The sequence below is a fragment of the Physella acuta genome, unplaced genomic scaffold (assembly GCF_028476545.2).
Source record: "Physella acuta isolate Inbredline_101_S28 unplaced genomic scaffold, ASM2847654v3 ptg000079l, whole genome shotgun sequence".
NCBI lineage: Eukaryota > Metazoa > Mollusca > Gastropoda > Physidae > Physella > Physella acuta.
In genome coordinates, this window is record NW_026731599.1 from 3,500,927 (window position 1) to 3,523,442 (window position 22,516).

Here is a 22,516-nt window from a genome sequence, read left to right on the forward strand (position 1 = left end):
CCAGATGAAACTAAGGAAGAAATAATCTTATCAAGCCAGATGAAACTAAGGAAGAAATAATCTTATCAAGCCAGATGAAACTAAGGAAGAAATAATCTTATCAAGCCAGATGAAACTAAGGAAGAAATAATCTTATCAAGCCAGATGAAACTAAGGAAGAAATAATCTTATCAACCAGGTGAAACTAAGGAAGAAATAATCTTATCAAGCCAGATGGAAGCTCACTAAAGCTACACAAAGGGAATGTCGTCATTCGTTGTAGATAAAAATAGAATAGATAGTCAAATGCCGAAAAGATTTCCAATAACTACGTCATGGATAATGGAAAATAAGGACACTAATATTACCGCCGAATTTATTTGTCTAATATTTAAAGTGTATGTACACTCGGTAACAAAGGGCAAGTAAAAAAATAACAAGCTTTTCTGTAATAATGCACTAAAAAGTAGAAAATATGCCGAGCTAGACAAAACCCACTATCCAACGATCACTAAAATAGCTCTAGATCCGGTCGAAGAAAATGGCCGGGGTCAGGGGTCGTCTCACATCCAGTGTCTCTCCACCAAGATGTAGGTCTTTACAGATTTTCTTTTTAGTTAGGTCAATTCAATTAAAAAAACACCAAGAAATATTAAACGTTTATTGAAGGTAATCAAATGTACATATACTGAGTTTAACAAATATTAAACGTTTATTGAAGGTAATCAAATGTACATATACTGAGTTTAACAATCATCGGGGTTAGCAATCGTTCGGTTTAACAACCAACGAGTTTAACAATCAACATGAGCTGGAGAAGGGTAATGAGACAGTGAAATAAACAAAAACCACCCGAATTCACGACAGCTCGTGGCCATTTTAAAATGTTATATTATAAATAATATAATTATTTTAAGTGACGATTTTTTTTGAGAAAATTAAAACAAAATAATTTATTAACGTACAAAAAAAATGTTGACAATAACATAATATTTCAAATTTAAGATGTAATTGTCGTTAATTTAAGATGTAATTGCCATCAATTTAAAATGGCGAAGGCTCTTGGTGAAGTAGTGGAAAACTTTGCTTCACGTGACTAATGACGTCATTTACAACCTTGGTCGAGGTGTACGTGGTGCAGCGCGTTCACTGAACAGGTCAGTCACGTGATGTGACGTCTGCTGCCCCAAGTCTTGCAGGATGAGGTTAGCCTGACCTTGACCGCTGAGGATGGCACCGTGGAAGGTCGAGATGAACTCATGAGCGTAGCCCTCTCCAGCAAACAACAGCCTCGGGTTCTAGAGGCGAGGGTAAAGGTTAGCGTCATCATTACATGGGACAGGTTAGCGCACGGGTTCCCAACCTGGGGGTCGCGACCCCCCTGGGGGTCGCGAAGGTCTTTCTGTGGGGTCGCCAACTGATATACAAAACTCAGTAATTTGAAACAAAACATAAATATTTAGAAGCATTTTTGAAATTCGGCTTCATTAACATCACTGGAAATGTAATAGAGAAGAAACGAAACAAAGCGCAATGTACCAAGTTGTTCTCAGTCACGAATCTATGAAATCTTCAAAACTAAAACGTCATTTGAGACGAGTCATTCGGAACACACCAAAAAATATATGGAGTTCTTTTGTCGGTAAGAAGCTAGTTGCTGACGCCAGAGACTTGATCGAACAGGAAGTTTTCACCAGCATTAGTGCAAGCATCAAATGAAGTCGCGATAGAAAATGCCAAGCAAAAACAATAAAAACAAAGGAGAAAATCTCATCAAACGCTGCATGTACGTAAATGTTAAATAACACATTTTTATTGAAATTAAGCTTTCACCATTGTTTGCTTTTCAAGTTGATAAATCAACAGACGTGAGTTCATGGTCGCAGTTGCTGGTCTGTGTCTATATTCACGCGGATGATAGCAAAGAAGAGTTGCTCTTTTATGAAGATAGCATGGAGAAAATAAATACCTTTTTTGAAACTGGATGATTAAAATGGGTTAGAACGGCTGTGGGGGTTTGTACGGATGGTGCGCCATCTATGTTTAGCTCAAAATCGGGCTTTCAGAAAACAGAAAAGATTTAGCTCCCTAACAACTGCCCTAACCAATCGACATCAAGAGTCCATTGCTATTATAAGTTGTAAATTATATAAAATCTGGAGCCTTCAAAGAACTGAGCAAAAACATTAATATAGATCACGAGGTTCTGCTCTTCTACACTACAGTACGCTGGCTGTCAAACGAAATGTTATAAATAGTGTATTTGAATTGAAATCTGAAATCAAATTGTTCTTGGAAATGCAAAGGAAACAAGACTTTTTGGTATACTTAAAACGACATAGAGTGGTTGGAAAGAGTATCATACCTAGCAGATGTGTTAGAACATCAAGATAAGCTTAACCTGAAGCTTCAGGGAAAATGAACGAATATTAAAATTTTCCATGATAATCTCGGGGCATTTTTATCAAAGCTGCAAAATCGGTAAAGAAAATACATCTTGGAAATATTGTAAATTTGAGAAACTCTTCGGTGTGGTAGATGAATCTGATTGTGAGATAATTAAAATTTTGAAAGAAGCGATTTCTGGGCATCTTGAATCTCTTGAAAACGAACTGCATCGCTAAGAAAAAAAGAAGAATCTGCATTTACGCATTACCCATTCTCTTCTTCCCTTGATGTTGTCAGCATTCCCGATGATTTACAAGATGAATTCTTTGATTTGCAGAATGATTCCGAGTAAGATGAAAAACTGCAGACACAATTTTGGTGTAGTATTCACCATTCATACCCAAACGTAAAATTGATTGACTTTTCGAGAATATATTTTCAACACTATTCTTCGATTAAAAACAAAACTAAGATAATTATAATGACATAGGTTGGCGTTAACAAAATTTTTTTTAAATTAAAATTTTAACCACGAAGGTTTAGTGAATAGTATGCAATTTTACTCATGCTATTAAAATAATTATCAAGTGTAGTTCATATTGAAAGTCTACTAGAAAATCTTAGTGTTTATTAATTTCCATTCTAATTTCGGCTTTTTAATTCTATGGGGGTCGCGGGTCACTTACTTTTTATAAAAGGGGGTCGCCACTCGAAAAAGGTTGGGAACCACTGGGTTAGCGTCATCATTACATGGGGCAGGTTAGCTTCATCATTACATGGGACAGGTTAGCGTCATCATTACATGGGACAGGTTAGCGTCATCATTACATGGGGCAGGTTAGCGTCATCATTACATGGCACATGTTAGGGTTAGCGTCATCATTACATGGGACATGTTAGGGTTAGCGTCATCATTACATGGGGCAGGTTAGCGTCATCATTACATGGGACAGGTTAGCGTCATCATTACACGGGACATGTTAGGGTCATCATTACATGGGACAGGTTAGCGCCATCATTACATGGGGCATGTTGGCTTCATCATTACATGGGACAGGTTAGGGTTAGCGTCATCATTACATGGGGCAGGTTAGGGTTAGCGTCATCATTACATGGGGCAGGTTAGGGTTAGCGTCATCATTACATGGGGCAGGTTAGCTTCATCATTACATGGGGCAGGTTAGGGTTAGCGTCATCATTACATGGGACAGGTTAGCTTCATCATTACATGGGACAGGTTAGGGTTAGCGTCATCATTACATGGGACAGGTTAGCGTCATCATTACATGGGACATGTTGGCTTCATCATTACATGGGACAGGTTAGGGTTAGCGTCATCATTACATGGGGCAGGTTAGGGTTAGCGTCATCATTACATGGGGCAGGTTAGGGTTAGCGTCATCATTACATGGGGCAGGTTAGGGTTAGCGTCATCATTACATGGGACATGTTGGCTTCATCATTACATGGGACAGGTTAGGGTTAGCGTCATCATTACATGGGGCAGGTTAGGGTTAGCGTCATCATTACATGGGGCAGGTTAGCGTCATCATTACATGGGGCAGGTTAGGGTTAGCGTCATCATTACATGGGACAGGTTAGCGTCATCATTACATGGGGCAGGTTAGGGTTAGCGTCATCATTACATGGGACATGTTAGGGTTAGCGTCATCATTACATGGGACATGTTAGGGTTAGCGTCATCATTACATGGGACATGTTGGCTTCATCATTACATGGGACAGGTTAGGGTTAGCGTCATCATTACATGGGGCAGGTTAGGGTTAGCGTCATCATTACATGGGGCAGGTTAGCTTCATCATTACATGGGACATGTTAGCGTCATCATTACATGGGACATGTTAGGGTTAGCTTCATCATTACATGGGACAGGTTAGCGTCATCATTACATGGGACAGGTTAGCTTCATCATTACATGGGACAGGTTAGGGTTAGCGTCATCATTACATGGGGCAGGTTAGGGTTAGCGTCATCATTACATGGGACAGGTTAGCGTCATCATTACATGGGGCAGGTTAGCGTCATCATTACATGGGACATGTTGGCTTCATCATTACATGGGACATGTTAGCGTCATCATTACATGGGACATGTTAGCTTCATCATTACATGGGACAGGTTAGGGTTAGCTTCATCATTACATGGGGCAGGTTAGCGTCATCATTACATGGGACATGTTAGCTTCATCATTACATGGGACAGGTTAGGGTTAGCTTCATCATTACATGGGACACGTTAGCGTCATCATTACATGGGACAGGTTAGCGTCATCATTACATGGGACATGTTGGCTTCATCATTACATGGGACATGTTAGCGTCATCATTACATGGGACAGGTTAGCGTCATCATTACATGGGACAGGTTAGCGTCATCATTACACGGGACATGTTAGGGTCATCATTACATGGGACAGGTTAGCGTCATCATTACATGGGACAGGTTAGCGTCATCATTACACGGGACATGTTAGGGTCATCATTACATGGGACAGGTTAGCGTCATAATTACATGGGACAGGTTAGCTTCATCATTACATGGGACAGGTTAGCGCCATCATTACATGGGACAGGTTAGCGTCATCATTACATGGGACATGTTGGCTTCATCATTACATGGGACAGGTTAGGGTTAGCGTCATCATTACATGGGGCAGGTTAGGGTTAGCGTCATCATTACATGGGACATGTTGGCTTCATCATTACATGGGACAGGTTAGGGTTAGCGTCATCATTACATGGGGCAGGTTAGGGTTAGCTTCATCATTACATGGGACAGGTTAGCGTCATCATTACATGGGACATGTTAGGGTTAGCTTCATCATTACATGGGACAGGTTAGCTTCATCATTACATGGGACAGGTTAGGGTTAGCGTCATCATTACATGGGGCAGGTTAGGGTTAGCGTCATCATTACATGGGACAGGTTAGCGTCATCATTACATGGGACATGTTAGCTTCATCATTACATGGGACAGGTTAGGGTTAGCTTCATCATTACATGGGGCAGGTTAGGGTTAGCGTCATCATTACATGGGACAGGTTAGCTTCATCATTACATGGGGCAGGTTAGCGTCATCATTACATGGGACAGGTTAGCGTCATCATTACACGGGGCAGGTTAGCGTCATCATTACATGGGACAGGTTAGCGTCATCATTACATGGGACAGGTTAGGATTAGCTTCATCATTACATGAGACAGGTTAGCGTCATCATTACATGGGACAGGTTAGCTTCATCATTACATGGGACAGGTTAGGGTTAGCGTCATCATTACATGGGGCAGGTTAGGGTTAGCGTCATCATTACACGGGGCAGGTTAGCGTCATCATTACATGGGACAGGTTAGGGTTAGCGTCATCATTACATGGGGCAGGTTAGCGTCATCATTACATGGGACAGGTTAGGGTTAGCGTCATCATTACATGGGACAGGTTAGGGTTAGCTTCATCATTACATGGGACAGGTTAGCTTCATCATTACATGGGACAGGTTAGCGTCATCATTACATGGGACAGGTTAGGATTAGCTTCATCATTACATGGGACAGGTTAGCGTCATCATTACATGGGACAGGTTAGCTTCATCATTACATGGGGCAGGTTAGGGTTAGCGTCATCATTACATGGGACAGGTTAGGGTTAGCTTCATCATTACATGGGACACGTTAGCGTCATCATTACACGGGACATGTTAGCTTCATCATTACATGGGACAGGTTAGGGTTAGCTTCATCATTACATGGGACAGGTTAGCTTCATCATTACATGGGACAGGTTAGGGTTAGCTTCATCATTACATGGGACAGGTTAGGGTTAGCTTCATCATTACATGGGACATGTTGGCTTCATCATTACATGGGACAGGTTAGCGTCATCATTACATGGGACACGTTAGCGTCATCATTACATGGGGCAGGTTAGGGTTAGCGTCATCATTACATGGGACAGGTTAGGGTTAGCGTCATCATTACATGGGACAGGTTAGCTTCATCATTACATGGGACAGGTTAGGGTTAGCGTCATCATTACATGGGGCAAGTTAGGGTTAGCGTCATCATTACATGGGGCAGGTTAGGGTTAGCGTCATCATTACATGGGACATGTTAGTTTCATCATTACATGGGGCAGGTTAGCGTCATCATTACATGGGACAGGTTAGCGTCATCATTACACGGGGCAGGTTAGCGTCATCATTACATGGGACAGGTTAGGGTTAGCGTCATCATTACATGGGACACGTTAGCTTCATCATTACATGGGGCAGGTTAGCGTCATCATTACATGGGACAGGTTAGCGTCATCATTACACGGGGCAGGTTAGCGTCATCATTACATGGGACAGGTTAGCGTCATCATTACATGGGACAGGTTAGCGTCATCATTACACGGGGCAGGTTAGCGTCATCATTACATGGGGCAGGTTAGCGTCATCATTACATGGGACAGGTTAGCGTCATCATTACACGGGGCAGGTTAGCGTCATCATTAAATGGGACAGGTTAGGGTTAGCGTCATCATTACATGGGACATGTTAGCGTCATCATTACATGGGACATGTTAGCGTCATCATTACATGGGGCAGGTTAGGGTTAGCGTCATCATTACATGGGACAGGTTAGGGTTAGCGTCATCATTACATGGGACAGGTTAGGGTTAGCGTCATCATTACATGGGACAGGTTAGCGTCATCATTACATGGGGCAGGTTAGGGTTAGCGTCATCATTACATGGGGCAGGTTAGCGTCATCATTACATGGGACACGTTAGCGTCATCATTACATGGGGCAGGTTAGCGTCATCATTACATGGGACAGGTTAGGGTTAGCGTCATCATTACATGGGGCAGGTTAGCGTCATCATTACATGGGACAGGTTAGGGTTAGCGTCATCATTACATGGGGCAGGTTAGCGTCATCATTACATGGGGCAGGTTAGGGTTAGCGTCATCATTACATGGGACAGGTTAGCGTCATCATTACATGGGGCAGGTTAGGGTTAGCGTCATCATTACATGGGACAGGTTAGGGTTAGCGTCATCATTACATGGGACAGGTTAGGGTTAGCGTCATCATTACATGGGACAGGTTAGCGTCATCATTACATGGGGCAGGTTAGGGTTAGCGTCATCATTACATGGGGCAGGTTAGCGTCATCATTACATGGGACACGTTAGCGTCATCATTACATGGTGCAGGTTAGCGTCATCATTACATGGGACAGGTTAGGGTTAGCGTCATCATTACATGGGGCAGGTTAGCGTCATCATTACATGGGACAGGTTAGGGTTAGCGTCATCATTACATGGGGCAGGTTAGCGTCATCATTACATGGGGCAGGTTAGGGTTAGCGTCATCATTACACGGGGCAGGTTAGCGTCATCATTACATGGGGCAGGTTAGGGTTAGCGTCATCATTACATGGGACAGGTTAGGGTTAGCGTCATCATTACATGGGACAGGTTAGGGTTAGCTTCATCATTACATGGGACATGTTGGCTTCATCATTACATGGGACAGGTTAGCGTCATCATTACATGGGACACGTTAGCGTCATCATTACATGGGGCAGGTTAGCGTCATCATTACATGGGGCAGGTTATGGTTAGCGTCATCATTACATGGGACACGTTAGCGTCATCATTACATGGGACAGGTTAGCGTCATCATTACATGGGGCAGGTTAGCGTCATCATTACATGGGGCAGGTTAGCGTCATCATTACATGGGGCAGGTTAGGGTTAGCGTCATCATTACATGGGACAGGTTAGGGTTAGCGTCATCATTACATGGGGCAGGTTATGGTTAGCGTCATCATTACATGGGACACGTTAGCGTCATCATTACATGGGACAGGTTAGGGTTAGCTTCATCATTACATGGGGCAGGTTAGCGTCATCATTACATGGGACAGGTTAGGGTTAGCTTCATTATTACATGGGACACGTTAGCGTCATCATTACATGGGGCAGGTTAGCGTCATCATTACATGGGACATGTTAGGGTTAGCTTCATCATTACATGGGACAGGTTAGGGTTAGCGTCATCATTACATGGGACAGGTTAGGGTTAGCTTCATCATTACACGGGGCAGGTTAGGGTTAGCGTCATCATTACATGGGGCAGGTTAGGGTTAGCTTCATTATTACATGGGACAGGTTAGGGTTAGCTTCATCATTACATGGGACAGGTTAGGGTTAGCTTCATCATTACATGGGACATGTTAGCGTCATCATTACATGGGGCAGGTTAGGGTCATCATTACATGGGACAGGTTAGGGTTAGCTTCATCATTACATGGGACAGGTTAGCGTCATCATTACATGGGGCAGGTTAGCTTCATCATTACATGGGACAGGTTAGGGTTAGCTTCATCATTACACGGGGCAGGTTAGCGTCATCATTACATGGGGCAGGTTAGGGTTAGCGTCATCATTACATGGGGCAGGTTAGCTTCATCATTACATTGGACAGGTTAGGGTTAGCGTCATCATTACATGGGGCAGGTTAGGGTTAGCTTCATCATTACATGGGACAGGTTAGGGTTAGCTTCATCATTACATGGGACAGGTTAGCTTCATCATTACATGGGACAGGTTTGGGTTAGCGTCATCATTACATGGGGCAGGTTTGGGTTAGCTTCATGTCTCATGCCGGCCGTCAGTCTTACACTCGGATTAATCCTATCATACAGGACTGTCCACAAACACAAGTATTGCCTTTATAGCACGCTCAAATAAAACAAATGATACAGTTTAATACACTCCCAAAGACAGACATGGAATTAACGACAGACATGGAATTAACGACAGACATGGAATTAACGACAGACATGGAATTAACGACAGACATGGAATTAACGACAGACATGGAATTAACGACAGACATGGAATAAAAGACAGACATGGAATTAACGACAGACATGGAATAAAAGACAGACATGGAATTAACGACAGACATGGAATAAAAGACAGACATGGAATTAACGACAGACATGGAATTAACGACAGACATGGAATAAAAGACAGACATGGAATTAACGACAGACATGGAATTAACGACAGACATGGAATTAACGACAGACATGGAATAAAAGACAGACATGGAATTAACGACAGACATGGAATTAACGACAGACATGGAATTAACGACGGACATGGAATTAACGACAGACATGAAATAAAAGACAGACATGAAATTAACGACAGACATGGAAATAACGACAGACATGAAATAAAAAAAACTCAAGTAAAGGTGAGCCTGACCTCTGGCGAGGGCAAAGGTTGACCCAGGTGCTTGAGGTCCTCCCTCCTGATCCTGGAGGAGATGTAGCTGTAGGTGCCCTGTATGTAGGGGTTGCTGATCCACTTGGTCCTGGGGCACAAACTCAGGGGGTTTTACAAGGTCAGAGGTCAAATACAAGGTCAGAGGTCAAATACAAGGTCAGGGGCGAATACAAGGTCAGGGGCGAATACAAGGTCAGGGGCGAATACAAGGTCAGGGGCGAATACAAGGTCAGGGGCGAATACAAGCTCACGAGTCATCCCGTAATATCTAAGGTCAGGGGTCGTTCCATATTATTCAAGGTAATGTTTTTTTTTTTAAAGGCGAACAGCTGTTTCATCTAAAACGGTTAAGCTTGAAGTTAATGTAATAAAAAATTGTCTAGGTTTTTTTAACTCCAAAGAAAAGGCCAAGATCTCTCACCTGCACATGTCCACTGGTTTTGGGATAGTCAGGTGTTTGAAGAACGTTTGGAGAACTTCATGGCAGACGTCCTTGACCTCTGTCTCGTCAAGCTGCTCCATGATGCTGGCCTAGAAGCACCGGCACCGTTACCATAGCAACAATGTGAACATTAGTCATGTTAAAACCAACATATTACACAGCAACAACTCTCTCAGTCACCACCATACCCTTTAGGGTAGTCAGTCCCCACCCCCAATGGATTCTGTCGCCCACCCACCCCTGATGTAAGACCCCCCATGTTTGACCCCCCATGTTTGACCCCACCCACCCCTGATGTAAGACCCCCCATGTTTGACCCCCCACCCACCCCTGATTTAAGACCCCCCATGTTTGACCCCCACCCACCCCTGATGTAAGACCCCCCATGTTTGACCCCCCACCCACCCCTGATGTAAGACCCCCCATGTTTGACCCCCACCCACCCCTGATGTAAGACCCCCCATGTTTGACCCCCCACCCCCTGATGTAAGACCCCCCCCACCCCCTGATGTAAGACCCCCCATGTTTGACCCCCCACCCACCCCTGATTTAAGACCCCCCATGTTTGACCCCCACCCACCCCTGATGTAAGACCCCCCATGTTTGACCCCCCACCCACCCCTGATGTAAGACCCCCCATGTTTGACCCCCACCCACCCCTGATGTAAGACCCCCCATGTTTGACCCCCCACCCCCTGATGTAAGACCCCCCTGACGTTTGACCCCGCCCACCCCCTGATGTAAGACCCCCCTGACGTTTGACCCCCGCCCACCCCCTGATGTAAGACCCCCCCGACGTTTGACCCCCGCCCACCCCCTGATGTAAGACCCCCCCGACGTTTGACCCCCACCCACCCCCTGATGTAAGACCCCCCTGACGTTTGACCCCCGCCCACCCCCTGATGTAAGACCCCCCCGACGTTTGACCCCCACCCACCCCCTGATGTAAGACCCCCCTGACGTTTGACCCCCACCCACCCCCTGATGTAAGACCCCCCCGACGTTTGACCCCCGCCCACCCCCTGATGTAAGACCCCCCCATGTTTGACCCCCCGCCCACCCCCTGATCTAAGACCCCCCCCCTGACGTTTGACCCCCGCTCACCCCCCTCACCTGATCCTTGTTGAGCCAGAGCTCCAGGATGTTTGGACTCCCGTACACAGTTTCTGCGGCGTGCAGGCCGTACCACCAGGGTTTGCCGTACTGGAGAGTAAGGTAAGCCGTGGTTAAAGGTAAGCCGTGGTGAAAGGTAAGCCGTGGTTAAAGGTAAGCCGTGGTGAAAGGTAAGCCGTGGTGAAAGGTAAGCCGTGGTTAAAGGTAAACCGTGGTGAAAGGTAAGTCATGGTTAAAGGTAAGTCGTGGTTAAAGGTAAGCCGTGGTTAAAGGTAAGCCGTGGTTAAAGGTAAGCCATGTCGGTTATGGCAGGGAAAGGTAAGTGACCTATAACCTGAAAAAGTCCACATCAGGTGAAATGCCGCTGGATGACCTACCCTGGTCTTCTGCGGACAGCGGTCACTGTGTATGACGACAGGCGCCGAGTCCAGCCACAGCAGGTCAAAGGACTCCACATGATGGACGCCATTGGTCGTGGTGTAGCCCACAAATGGCTCGTTCCAGATGAGAAATATCTGAGAAAAAGTTCAGGTGTAACAATAGCAACCACAGGATGTGACACAAAGGCCAATGTTTGTGACATATGACAACAGACAAAAGGCCAATGTGACATATGACAACAGATAAAAGGCCAATGTTTGTGACATATGACAAAAGGCCAATGTTTGTGACATATGACAACAGATAAAAGGCCAATGTTTGTGACATATGACAACAGATAAAAGGCCAATGTTTGTGACAGATGACAACAGATAAAAGGCCAATGTTTGTGACATATGACAACAGATAAAAGGCCAATGTTTGTGACATATGACAAAAGGCCAATGTTTGTGACATATGACAAAAGGCCAATGTTTGTGACATATGACAACAGATAAAAGGCCAATGTTTGTGACATATGACAACAGTTAAAAGGCCAATGTTTGTGACATATGACAACAGATAAAAGGCCAATGTTTGTGACATATGACAACAGATAAAAGGCCAATGTTTGTGACATATGACAACATATAAAAGACTAATGTTTGTGACATATGACAACATATAAAAGGCCAATGTTTGTGACATATGACAACATATAAAAGGTGCACCTTTCCTATCCCGCCAAAACCTATATGGTTTATGGCCGACTGGAGGGGGCGTGGCAGTTCCGGCTTGAAGAGCTTCCGATGGCCAGACTGCAGACAGCCTATACTGACAGTGACAATGACGTAATCAGACAGATATTGTCTCCCATTTTCACACGTCACTCGGCATTTTCCCAACTTTGGAGTTTTACTGACGTCACTCTGGTTCAAAATACAAATTGGAGTTATAAAAACAGCTTAGTTCTTTTAGTTTTTGTATGTTAAACTATGTCTATGTGTGCTACTGGTGTGTTTAACTTACCCAGTCTATGTGTGTTACTGGTATGTTTGTTTAACTTACCCAGTCTATGTGTGCTACTGGTGTGTATGTTTAACTTACCCAGTCTATGTGTGCTACTGGTGTGTTTAACTTACCCAGTCTATGTGTGCTACTGGTGTGTTTAACTTACCCAGTCTATGTGTGCTACTGGTGTGTTTAACTTACCCAGTCTATGTGTGCTACTGGTGTGTTTAACTTACCCAGTCAATGTGTGCTACTGGTGTGTATGTTTAACTTACCAAGTCTATGTGCTACTGGTGTGTATGTTTAACTTACCCAGTCTATGTGTGCTACTGGTATGTTTAAGTTACCCAGTCTATGTGTGCTACTGGTGTGTTTAACTTACCCAGTCTATGTGTGCTACTGGTGTGTTTAACTTACCCAGTCTATGTGTGCTCTGGTATGTTTAACTTACCCAGTCTATGTGTGCTACTGGTGTGTTTAACTTACCCAGTCTATGTGTGCTACTGGTGTGTTTAACTTACCCAGTCTATGTGTGCTACTGGTATGTTTAACTTACCCAGTCTATGTATGCTACTGGTGTGTATGTTAAACTTACTCAGTCTATGTGTGCTACTGGTATGTTTAACTTACCCAGTCTATGTGTGCTACTGGTGTGTTTAACTTACCCAGTCTATGTGTGCTACTGGTGTGTTTAACTTACCCAGTCTATGTGTGTTACTGGTGTGTTTAACTTACCCAGTCTATGTGTGCTACTGGTATGTTTAACTTACCCAGTCTATGTGTGCTACTGGTGTGTTTAACTTACCCAGTCTATGTGTGCTACTGGTATGTTTAAATTACCCAGTCTATGTGTGCTACTGGTATGTTTAACTTACCCAGTCTATGTGTGCTACTGGTGTGTTTAACTTACCCAGTCTATGTGTGCTACTGGCATGTTTTACTTACCCAGTCTATGTATGCTACTGGTGTGTATGTTTAACTTACCCAGTCTATGTGTGCTACTGGTGTATATGTTTAACTTACCCAGTCTATGTGTGCTACTGGTGTGTATGTTTAACTTACCCAGTCTATGTGTGCTACTGGTGTGTATGTTTAACTTATCCAGTCTATGTGTGCTACTGGTGTGTGTTAAACTTACCCAGTCTATGTATGCTACTGGTGTGTATGTTTAACTTACCCAGTCTATGTATGCTACTGGTGTGTTTAACTTACCCAGTCTATGTGTGCTACTGGTGTGTATGTTTAACTTACCCAGTCTATGTGTGCTACTGGTGTGTGTGTTTCACTTACCCAGTCTATGTGTGCTACTGGTGTGTTATTTACCCAGTCTATGTGTGCTACTGGTGTGTTTAACTTACCCAGTCTATGTGTGCTACTGGTGTGTTTAACTTACCCAGTCTATGTGTGCTACTGGTGTGTTTAACTTACCCAGTCTATGTGTGCTACTGGTCTGTATGTTTCACTTACCCAGTCTATGTGTGCTACTGGTGTGTTTAACTTACCCAGTCTATGTGTGCTACTGGTGTGTTTAACTTACCCAGTCTATGTGTGCTACTGGTGTGTTTAACTTACCCAGTCTATGTGTGCTACTGGTGTGTATGTTTAACTTACCCAGTCTATGTGTGCTACTGGTGTGTATGTTTAACTTACCCAGTCTATGTATGCTACTGGTGTGTTTAACTTACCCAGTCTATGTGTGCTACTGGTGTGTATGTTTAACTTACCCAGTCTATGTGTGCTACTGGTATGTTTAACTTACCCAGTCTATGTGTGCTACTGGTATGTTTAACTTACCCAGTCTATGTGTGCTACTGGTGTGTATGTTTAACTTACCCAGTCTATGTGTGCTACTGGTGTGTTTAACTTACCCAGTCGATGTGTGCTACTGGTGTGTTTAACTTACCCAGTCTATGTGTGCTACTGGTGTGTATGTTTAACTTACCCAGTCTATGTGTGCTACTGGTGTGTATGTTTAACTTACCCAGTCTATGTGTGCTACTGGTGTGTATGTTTAACTTACCCAGTCTATGTGTGCTACTGGTGTGTTTAACTAACCCAGTCTGTGTGCTACTGGTGTGTATGTTTAACTTACCCAGTCTATGTGTGCTACTGGTGTGTATGTTTAACTTACCCAGTCTATGTGTGCAACTGGTGTGTTTAACTTACCCAGTCTATGTGTGCTACTGGTGTGTATGTTTAACTTACCCAGTCTATGTGTGCTACTGGTGTGTATGTTTAACTTACCCAGTCTATGTGTGCAACTGGTGTGTTTAACTTACCCAATCTATGTGTGCTACTGGTGTGTATGTTTAACTTACCCAGTCTATGTGTGCTACTGTGTGTATGTTTAACTTACCCAGTCTATGTGTGCTACTGGTGTGTATGTTTAACTTACCCAGTCTATGTGTGCTACTGGTGTGTATGTTTAACTTACCCAGTCTATGTGTGCTACTGGTGTGTTGAGGTGGATGATGTTTGGTGGAAGAAGGTCCGCAATGGCTTTCAAAATGGCGGTTATGCCACCCTTGACGTAAGTGAACCGATGACCTTTGAGGACCTTGTAAATACTCAGAGCCCAAACAGAGAGGTCTTTGAGGTCATAAGCAGACGTGTCGATCGTCTGGTAGGCGCAGTACCACCTGTGGACGGCAGATAGAGGAGGGGGTTTACACCTGGCAAAAGGTTTAACATAGGGGCGTTTACACCTGGCAAAAGGTTTAACATAGGGGCATTTACACCTGGCAAAAGGTTTAACATAGGGGCATTTACACCTGGCAAAAGGTTTAACATAAAGGCATTTACAGCATGAGACAGGAGCTTTGACTCTGTGTTGTCAGCTAGTCTATTTATAGGTTTATCGTGCTGTAGTAAACAAACGACTGGCTCACCTAAAGATGGCGTCATAGAGTTCCCTAAGGCGTGGTGTGAGCGTGTGGTTGTTGGCCTCTAGGAACTGGTCATAGGCCCTCTCATAACACTCGCCCTCGTTCTGGCCTCGGTCGTCGATCTCCACGGGCTCCTCCCCCGCCTCCTTCAACAGGTGTCGGGTCAGGTGTTCCACCAGGGCGCCCGTCTCGCGCTGACTCACCTGCAAGGGTCACAGCATCTATATAGGTCAGAGTTCGCGTGGGTCACACTATCAAAGTCTACGTCCGGTTCTCTCAGAAGTGTGTACCTACTGTTGGCTCAGCCATGTGTACACAATCAAAGCAAACAGTAGCCAGACTTTGATCTAATCCTAGCCAGAGCAAAGACCTACAGACAGCTTGTATAGACCTACAGACAGCTTGTATAGACCTACAGACAGCTTGTATAGACCTACAGACAGCTTGTATAGACCTACAGACAGCTTGTATAGACCTACAGACAGCTTGTATAGACCTACAGACAGCTTGTATAGACCTACAGACAGCTTGTATGACGTAGACTGGAAGGAGTGTGACGTCGGGAGGAGGCTGTGTGACGTTGTGACGTACAGAGATGTAGTATGACTTCTAGGAATAAGTGTGACGCGGTGAGCTAGAAAGTGTGACGTGGTGAGGTAGAAAGTGTGACATGGTCAGGTAGAAAGTGTGACGTAGTGAGGTAGAAAGTGTGACGTGGTGAGGTAGAAAGTGTGACGTGGTGAGGTAGAAAGTGTGACGTGGTGAGGTAGAAAGTGTGACGTGCTGAGGTAGAAAGTGTGACGTGGTGAGGTAGAAAGTGCGACGTGGTCAGGTTAAAGAAACGGAAGTGACGTGGTGAGGTATAATGAAACGGAAGTGACGTGGTGTGGTATAATGAAACGGAAGTGACGTGGTGAGGTATAATGAAACGGAAGTGACGTGGTGAGGTAGAAAGTGTGACGTGGTGAGGTAGAAAGTGTGACGTGGTGAGGTAGAAAGAAACGGAAGTGACGTGGTGAGGTATAATGAAACGGAAGTGACGTACCCTGTGACCTGAGCTAGTGAGGAACTCTGGGGGTGAGTTGATGAGCTGGGTCTGCAGACAGGCCGTGGTGGGGTAGAACTCCATGCCCAGACGCTCGGCGATATAGAAGGCGGGGTTCCCGTCCCGGCCGTGCACAAACTGGGCGCCAAGGTCTATGGGGGTGTTGTCTGTGGGACACAGGTCAGAGAGGTCAGTTAGAGAGGTCAGTTAGAGAGGTCAGTTAGAGAGGTCAGTTAGACATGGGTCAGACAAGAGTTGTCTTACCGACTACTTCCGCCTTGACACGCCCACCTACGTAGTCCTGAGCCTCAAGGATGATGACGTCACTGACGCCATGTTTGAGCAGCCAGGCAGCCGCTGTAACCCCGGCTGTTCCAGCTCCCACAATCACAACCTTGGTGGTCTGCATGCTGCTGCAACAGATACATCAACACCGTCATACATCAACACCGTCATACAACATACATCAACACCGTCATACAACATACATCAACACCGTCATACATCAACACAGTCATACAACAAACATCAACACCGTCATACATCAACACAGTCATACAACATACATCAACACCGTCATACAACATACATCAACACCGTCATACAACATACATCAACACCGTCATACATCAACACCGTCATACAACAACACCGTCATACAACATACATCAACACCGTCATACAACACATACATCAACACCGTCATACAACATAAACACCGTCATACAACATACATCAACACCGTCATACAACACATACATCAACACCGTCATACAACATACAACAACACCGTCATACAACATACATCAACACCGTCATACAACATACATCAACACCATCATACAACATACATCAACACCGTCATACATCACATACATCAACACCGTCATACATCACATACATCAACACCGTCATACAACATACATCAACACCGTCATACAACATACATCAACACCGTCATACAACATACATCAACACCGTCATACAACATACATCAACACCATCATACAACATACATCAACACCATCATACAACAACACCATCATACAACATACATCAACACCGTCATACAACATACATCAACACCGTCATACAACATACATCAACACCGTCATACAACACATACATCAACACCGTCATACAACACATACATCAACACCGTCATACAACATACATCAACACCGTCATACAACACATACATCAACACCGTCATACAACACATACATCAACACCGTCATACAACATACATCAACACCGTCATACAACACATACATCAACACCGTCATACAACATACATCAACACCGTCATACAACATACATCAACACCGTCATACAACACATACATCAACACCGTCATACAACACATACATCAACACCGTCATACAACATACATCAACACCGTCATACAACACATACATCAACACCGTCATACAACACATACATCAACACCGTCATACAACATACATCAACACCGTCATACAACACATACATCAACACCGTCATACAACACATACATCAACACCGTCATACAACATACATCAACACCGTCATACAACACATACATCAACACCGTCATACAACACATACATCAACACCGTCATACAACATACATCAACACCGTCATACAACATACATCAACACCGTCATACAACATACATCAACACCGTCATACATCAACACCGTCATACAACATACATCAAACACCGTCATACAACATACATCAAGTGAAACTTAAGTCATGTGGCCTCCAGTTGATCTTCCCGTACCTGGTGGCATTCAACGGTTGGTCCAAACTTCTGGCCAACTGGGTAGGGGGGGGGGGGGGTAAGGGGTGGGTTGGGGGGGTAAGGGGTGGGTTGGGAGGGTAGGGGGGCGGGTAGGGAGTGCGGTGTGTAATTGGAGCAGGCAACGGATCTTTACAACAAGCCGTGACGGTGGTTTGTGACACGTCACCTAACTGTATGAACGTGTCACAACATAATGTCACCTCGGCACTGGGTGTGTGTGGGTATTCTATACATATTCTATACATACATTGATCTGCTTGCTTTGGGTCGGATGTGTGTCTGCTTTATGAAACAGCCCCACACATTTATATATTTGTGACGTTCTATGAGTTCTGTCTGTGTCGTGTGTTGTGTGTCTTGTGTTGTGTGTCGTGTGTTGTGTGTAGTGTATCGTGTGTTATCTGTCGTGTGTTGTTTGTCGTGTATTGTGTGTCGTGTGTTATGTGTCGTGTGTTGTGTATCGTGTGTTGTGTGTCGTGTGTAGTGTGTAGTGTGTCGTGTGTTGTGTGTCGTGTGTAGTGTGTTGTGTGTTGTGTGTCGTGTGTTAAAGACTGACCTCCACGACTGCTCCACCAGGTATGTAAGTATGACGTACCAACAGACGCAATCAAAATATAACGGACAAATTTAGGCCTAGGTTCTACTGTCGTGATTTTAACACTGTTAGCTGAATATACGAGTTTATGCGAATTAAACACATGTGTTTAATTTAGTCTAACACATGTGTTCAAGTTAGTCTAATACATGCACATGTGTTCAAGCTAGTCTAACGTATGTGTCCATGTTAGTCTAACACATGTGTCCATGTTAGTCTAACACATGTGTCCATGTTAGTCTAACACATGTGTCCATGTTAGTCTAACACATGTGTCCATGTTAGTCTAACACATGTGTCCATGTCAGTCTAACACATGTGTCCATGTTAGTCTAACACATGTGTCCATGTTAGTCTAACACATGTGTCCATGTTAGTCTAACACATGTGTCCATGTTAGTCTAACACATGTGTCCATGTCAGTCTAACACATGTGTCCATGTTAGTCTAACACATGTGTCCATGTTAGTCTAACACATGTGTCCATGTTAGTCTAACACATGTGTCCATGTTAGTCTAACACATGTGTCCATGTTAGTCTAACACATGTGTCCATGTTAGTCTAACACATGTGTCCATGTTAGTCTAACACCTCTGTACACCACGGTAAGCACACGGACAAGGCCTACAAAAACATATTTAACACACACACAGACATGGACGAACACACCTACACTGAACATTACTTTGTGCTGTAAACAATGGGGTCACGTGCATAAAGCCACGTGACTGGCCATTCGGCGAATTGTGGTGACATGTCTGTCAGTGGTCAGACATCTAGTTCAACAGGCTGATGTCAACACATCTCTAGTACACAGGCTGATGTCAACACATCTCTAGTACACAGGCTGATGTCAACACATCTCTAGTACACAGGCTGATGTCAACACATCTCTAGTACACCAACAGCCTGATGTCAACACATCTCTAGTACACCAACAGGCTGATGTCAACACATCTCTAGTACACCAACAGGCTGATGTCAACACATCTCTAGTACACAGGCTGATGTCAACACATCTCTAGTACACAGGCTGATGTCAACACATCTCTAGTACACCAACAGGCTGATGTCAACACATCTCTAGTACACCAACAGGCTGATGTCAACACATCTCTAGTACACAGGCTGATGTCAACACATCTCTAGTACACAGGCTGATGTCAACACATCTCTAGTACACCAACAGGCTGATGTCAACACATCTCTAGTACACAGGCTGATGTCAACACATCTCTAGTACACAGGCTGATGTCAACACATCTCTAGTACACAGTCTGATGTCAACACATCTCTAGTACACCAACAAACTGATGTCAACACATCTCTAGTACACAGCCTGATGTCAACACATCTCTAGTACACAGGCTGATGTCAACACATCTCTAGTACACCAACAGGCTGATGTCAACACATCTCTAGTACACCAACAAACTGATGTCAACACATCTCTAGTACACCAACAGCCTGATGTCAACACATCCCTAGTACACCAACAGACTGATGTCAACACATCTCTAGTACACCAACAGCCTGATGTCAACACATCCCTAGTACACCAACAGGCTGATGTCAACACATCTCTAGTACACCAACAGGCTGATGTCAACACATCTCTAGTACACAGTCTGATGTCAACACATCTCTAGTACACCAACAGGCTGATGTCAACACATCTCTAGTACACCAACAGACTGATGTCAACACATCTCTAGTACACCAACAGGCTGATGTCAACACATCTCTAGTACACAGGCTGATGTCAACACATCTCTAGTACACCAACAGGCTGATGTCAACACATCTCTAGTACACCAACAGGCTGATGTCAACACATCTCTAGTACACCAACAGGCTGATGTCAACACATCTCTAGTACACCAACAGGCTGATGTCAACACATCTCTAGTACACCAACAGGCTGATGTCAACACATCTCTAGTACACAGGCTGATGTCAACACATCTCTAGTACACAGGCTGATGTCAACACATCTCTAGTACACCAACAGGCTGATGTCAACACATTTCTAGTACACAGGCTGATGTCAACACATCTCTAGTACACAGGCTGATGTCAACACATCTCTAGTACACCAACAGGCTGATGTCAACACATCTCTAGTACACCAACAAACTGATGTCAACACATCTCTAGTACACAGCCTGATGTCAACACATCTCTAGTACACAGGCTGATGTCAACACATCTCTAGTACACAGCCTGATGTCAACACATCTCTAGTACACCAACAGCCTGATGTCAACACATCTCTAGTACACCAACAGGCTGATGTCAACACATCTCTAGTACACAGCCTGATGTCAACACATCTCTAGTACACAGCCTGATGTCAACACATCTCTAGTACACCAACAGGCTGATGTCAACACATCTCTAGTACACCAACAGGCTGATGTCAACACATCTCTAGTACACAGCCTGATGTCAACACATCTCTAGTACACAGCCTGATGTCAACACATCTCTAGTACACCAACAGCCTGATGTCAACACATTTCTAGTACACAGGCTGATGTCAACACATCTCTAGTACACAGGCTGATGTCAACACATCTCTAGTACACCAACAGGCTGATGTCAACACATCTCTAGTACACCAACAAACTGATGTCAACACATCTCTAGTACACCAACAGGCTGATGTCAACACATCTCTAGTACACAGGCTGATGTCAACACATCTCTAGTACACAGGCTGATGTCAACACATCTCTAGTACACCAACAGCCTGATGTCAACACATTTCTAGTACACAGGCTGATGTCAACACATCTCTAGTACACAGGCTGATGTCAACACATCTCTAGTACACCAACAGGCTGATGTCAACACATCTCTAGTACACCAACAAACTGATGTCAACACATCTCTAGTACACAGTCTGATGTCAACACATCTCTAGTACACCAACAACCTGATGTCAACACATCTCTAGTACACCAACAGGCTGATGTCAACACATCTCTAGTACACCAACAAACTGATGTCAACACATCTCTAGTACACAGGCTGATGTCAACACATCTCTAGTACACCAACAGACTGATGTCAACACATCTCTAGTACACCAACAGGCTGACGTCAACACATCTCTAGTACACCAACAGGCTGATGTCAACACATCTCTAGTACACCAACAGGCTGATGTCAACACATCTCTAGTACACCAACAGTCTGATGTCAACACATTTCTAGTACACCAACAGGCTGATGTCAACACATCTCTAGTACACAGGCTGATGTCAACACATCTCTAGTACACCAACAGGCTGATGTCAACACATCTCTAGTACACCAACAGGTTGATGTCAACACATCTCTAGTACACCAACAGGCTGATGTCAACACATCTCTAGTACACCAACAGGCTGATGTCAACACATCTCTAGTACACCAACAACCTGATGTCAACACATCAATAACACGCACACATGTCCGTTATGTAACCAGCAACTTGTGGGTCAACAGACTAGATGAGGCAGGTGAACAAATCAATGAGCTTACTGTAAACACTGGTCACGTGACTGGCTGACTGAATGAAAACTTCCAACAACTGGCTGTCTTAGGTTCCCGCTTGTA

At 44.3% G+C, this 22,516-nt stretch overlaps 1 protein-coding gene across 1 annotated transcript; it reads right to left on the minus strand.

The window, feature by feature from the left end:
* Positions 1-625: 625 nt before the first annotated feature.
* Positions 626-22,383, minus strand: LOC131956738 (spermine oxidase). Its single transcript, XM_059321316.1, has 11 exons — positions 22,367-22,383; positions 16,795-16,943; positions 16,531-16,697; positions 15,489-15,688; positions 15,035-15,239; positions 12,321-12,518; positions 11,607-11,744; positions 11,230-11,319; positions 10,096-10,205; positions 9,654-9,762; positions 626-1,277 (listed from the first exon to the last, which is right to left on the minus strand). The coding sequence occupies exons 2-11, from the start codon at positions 16,937-16,939 to the stop codon at positions 1,089-1,091; spliced, it is 1,551 nt and encodes a 516-aa protein (XP_059177299.1). The 5' UTR covers positions 16,940-16,943; positions 22,367-22,383; the 3' UTR covers positions 626-1,088.
* Positions 22,384-22,516: the final 133 nt, after the last annotated feature.

Excerpts from the sequence above, each read along its gene's own strand:
- LOC131956738 (XM_059321316.1), bottom strand. The coding sequence starts at position 16,939 with ATGCAGACCACCAAGGTTGTGATTGTGGGAGCTGGAACAGCCGGGGTT. Across the intron at positions 16,698-16,794 it reads TGTCAAGGCGGAAGTAGTCG|ACAACACCCCCATAGACCTT; the intron begins GTAAGACAACTC and ends TGTGTCCCACAG. Across the intron at positions 10,206-11,229 it reads TCTGGCTCAACAAGGATCAG|GCCAGCATCATGGAGCAGCT; the intron begins GTGAGGGGGGTG and ends CGGTGCTTCTAG.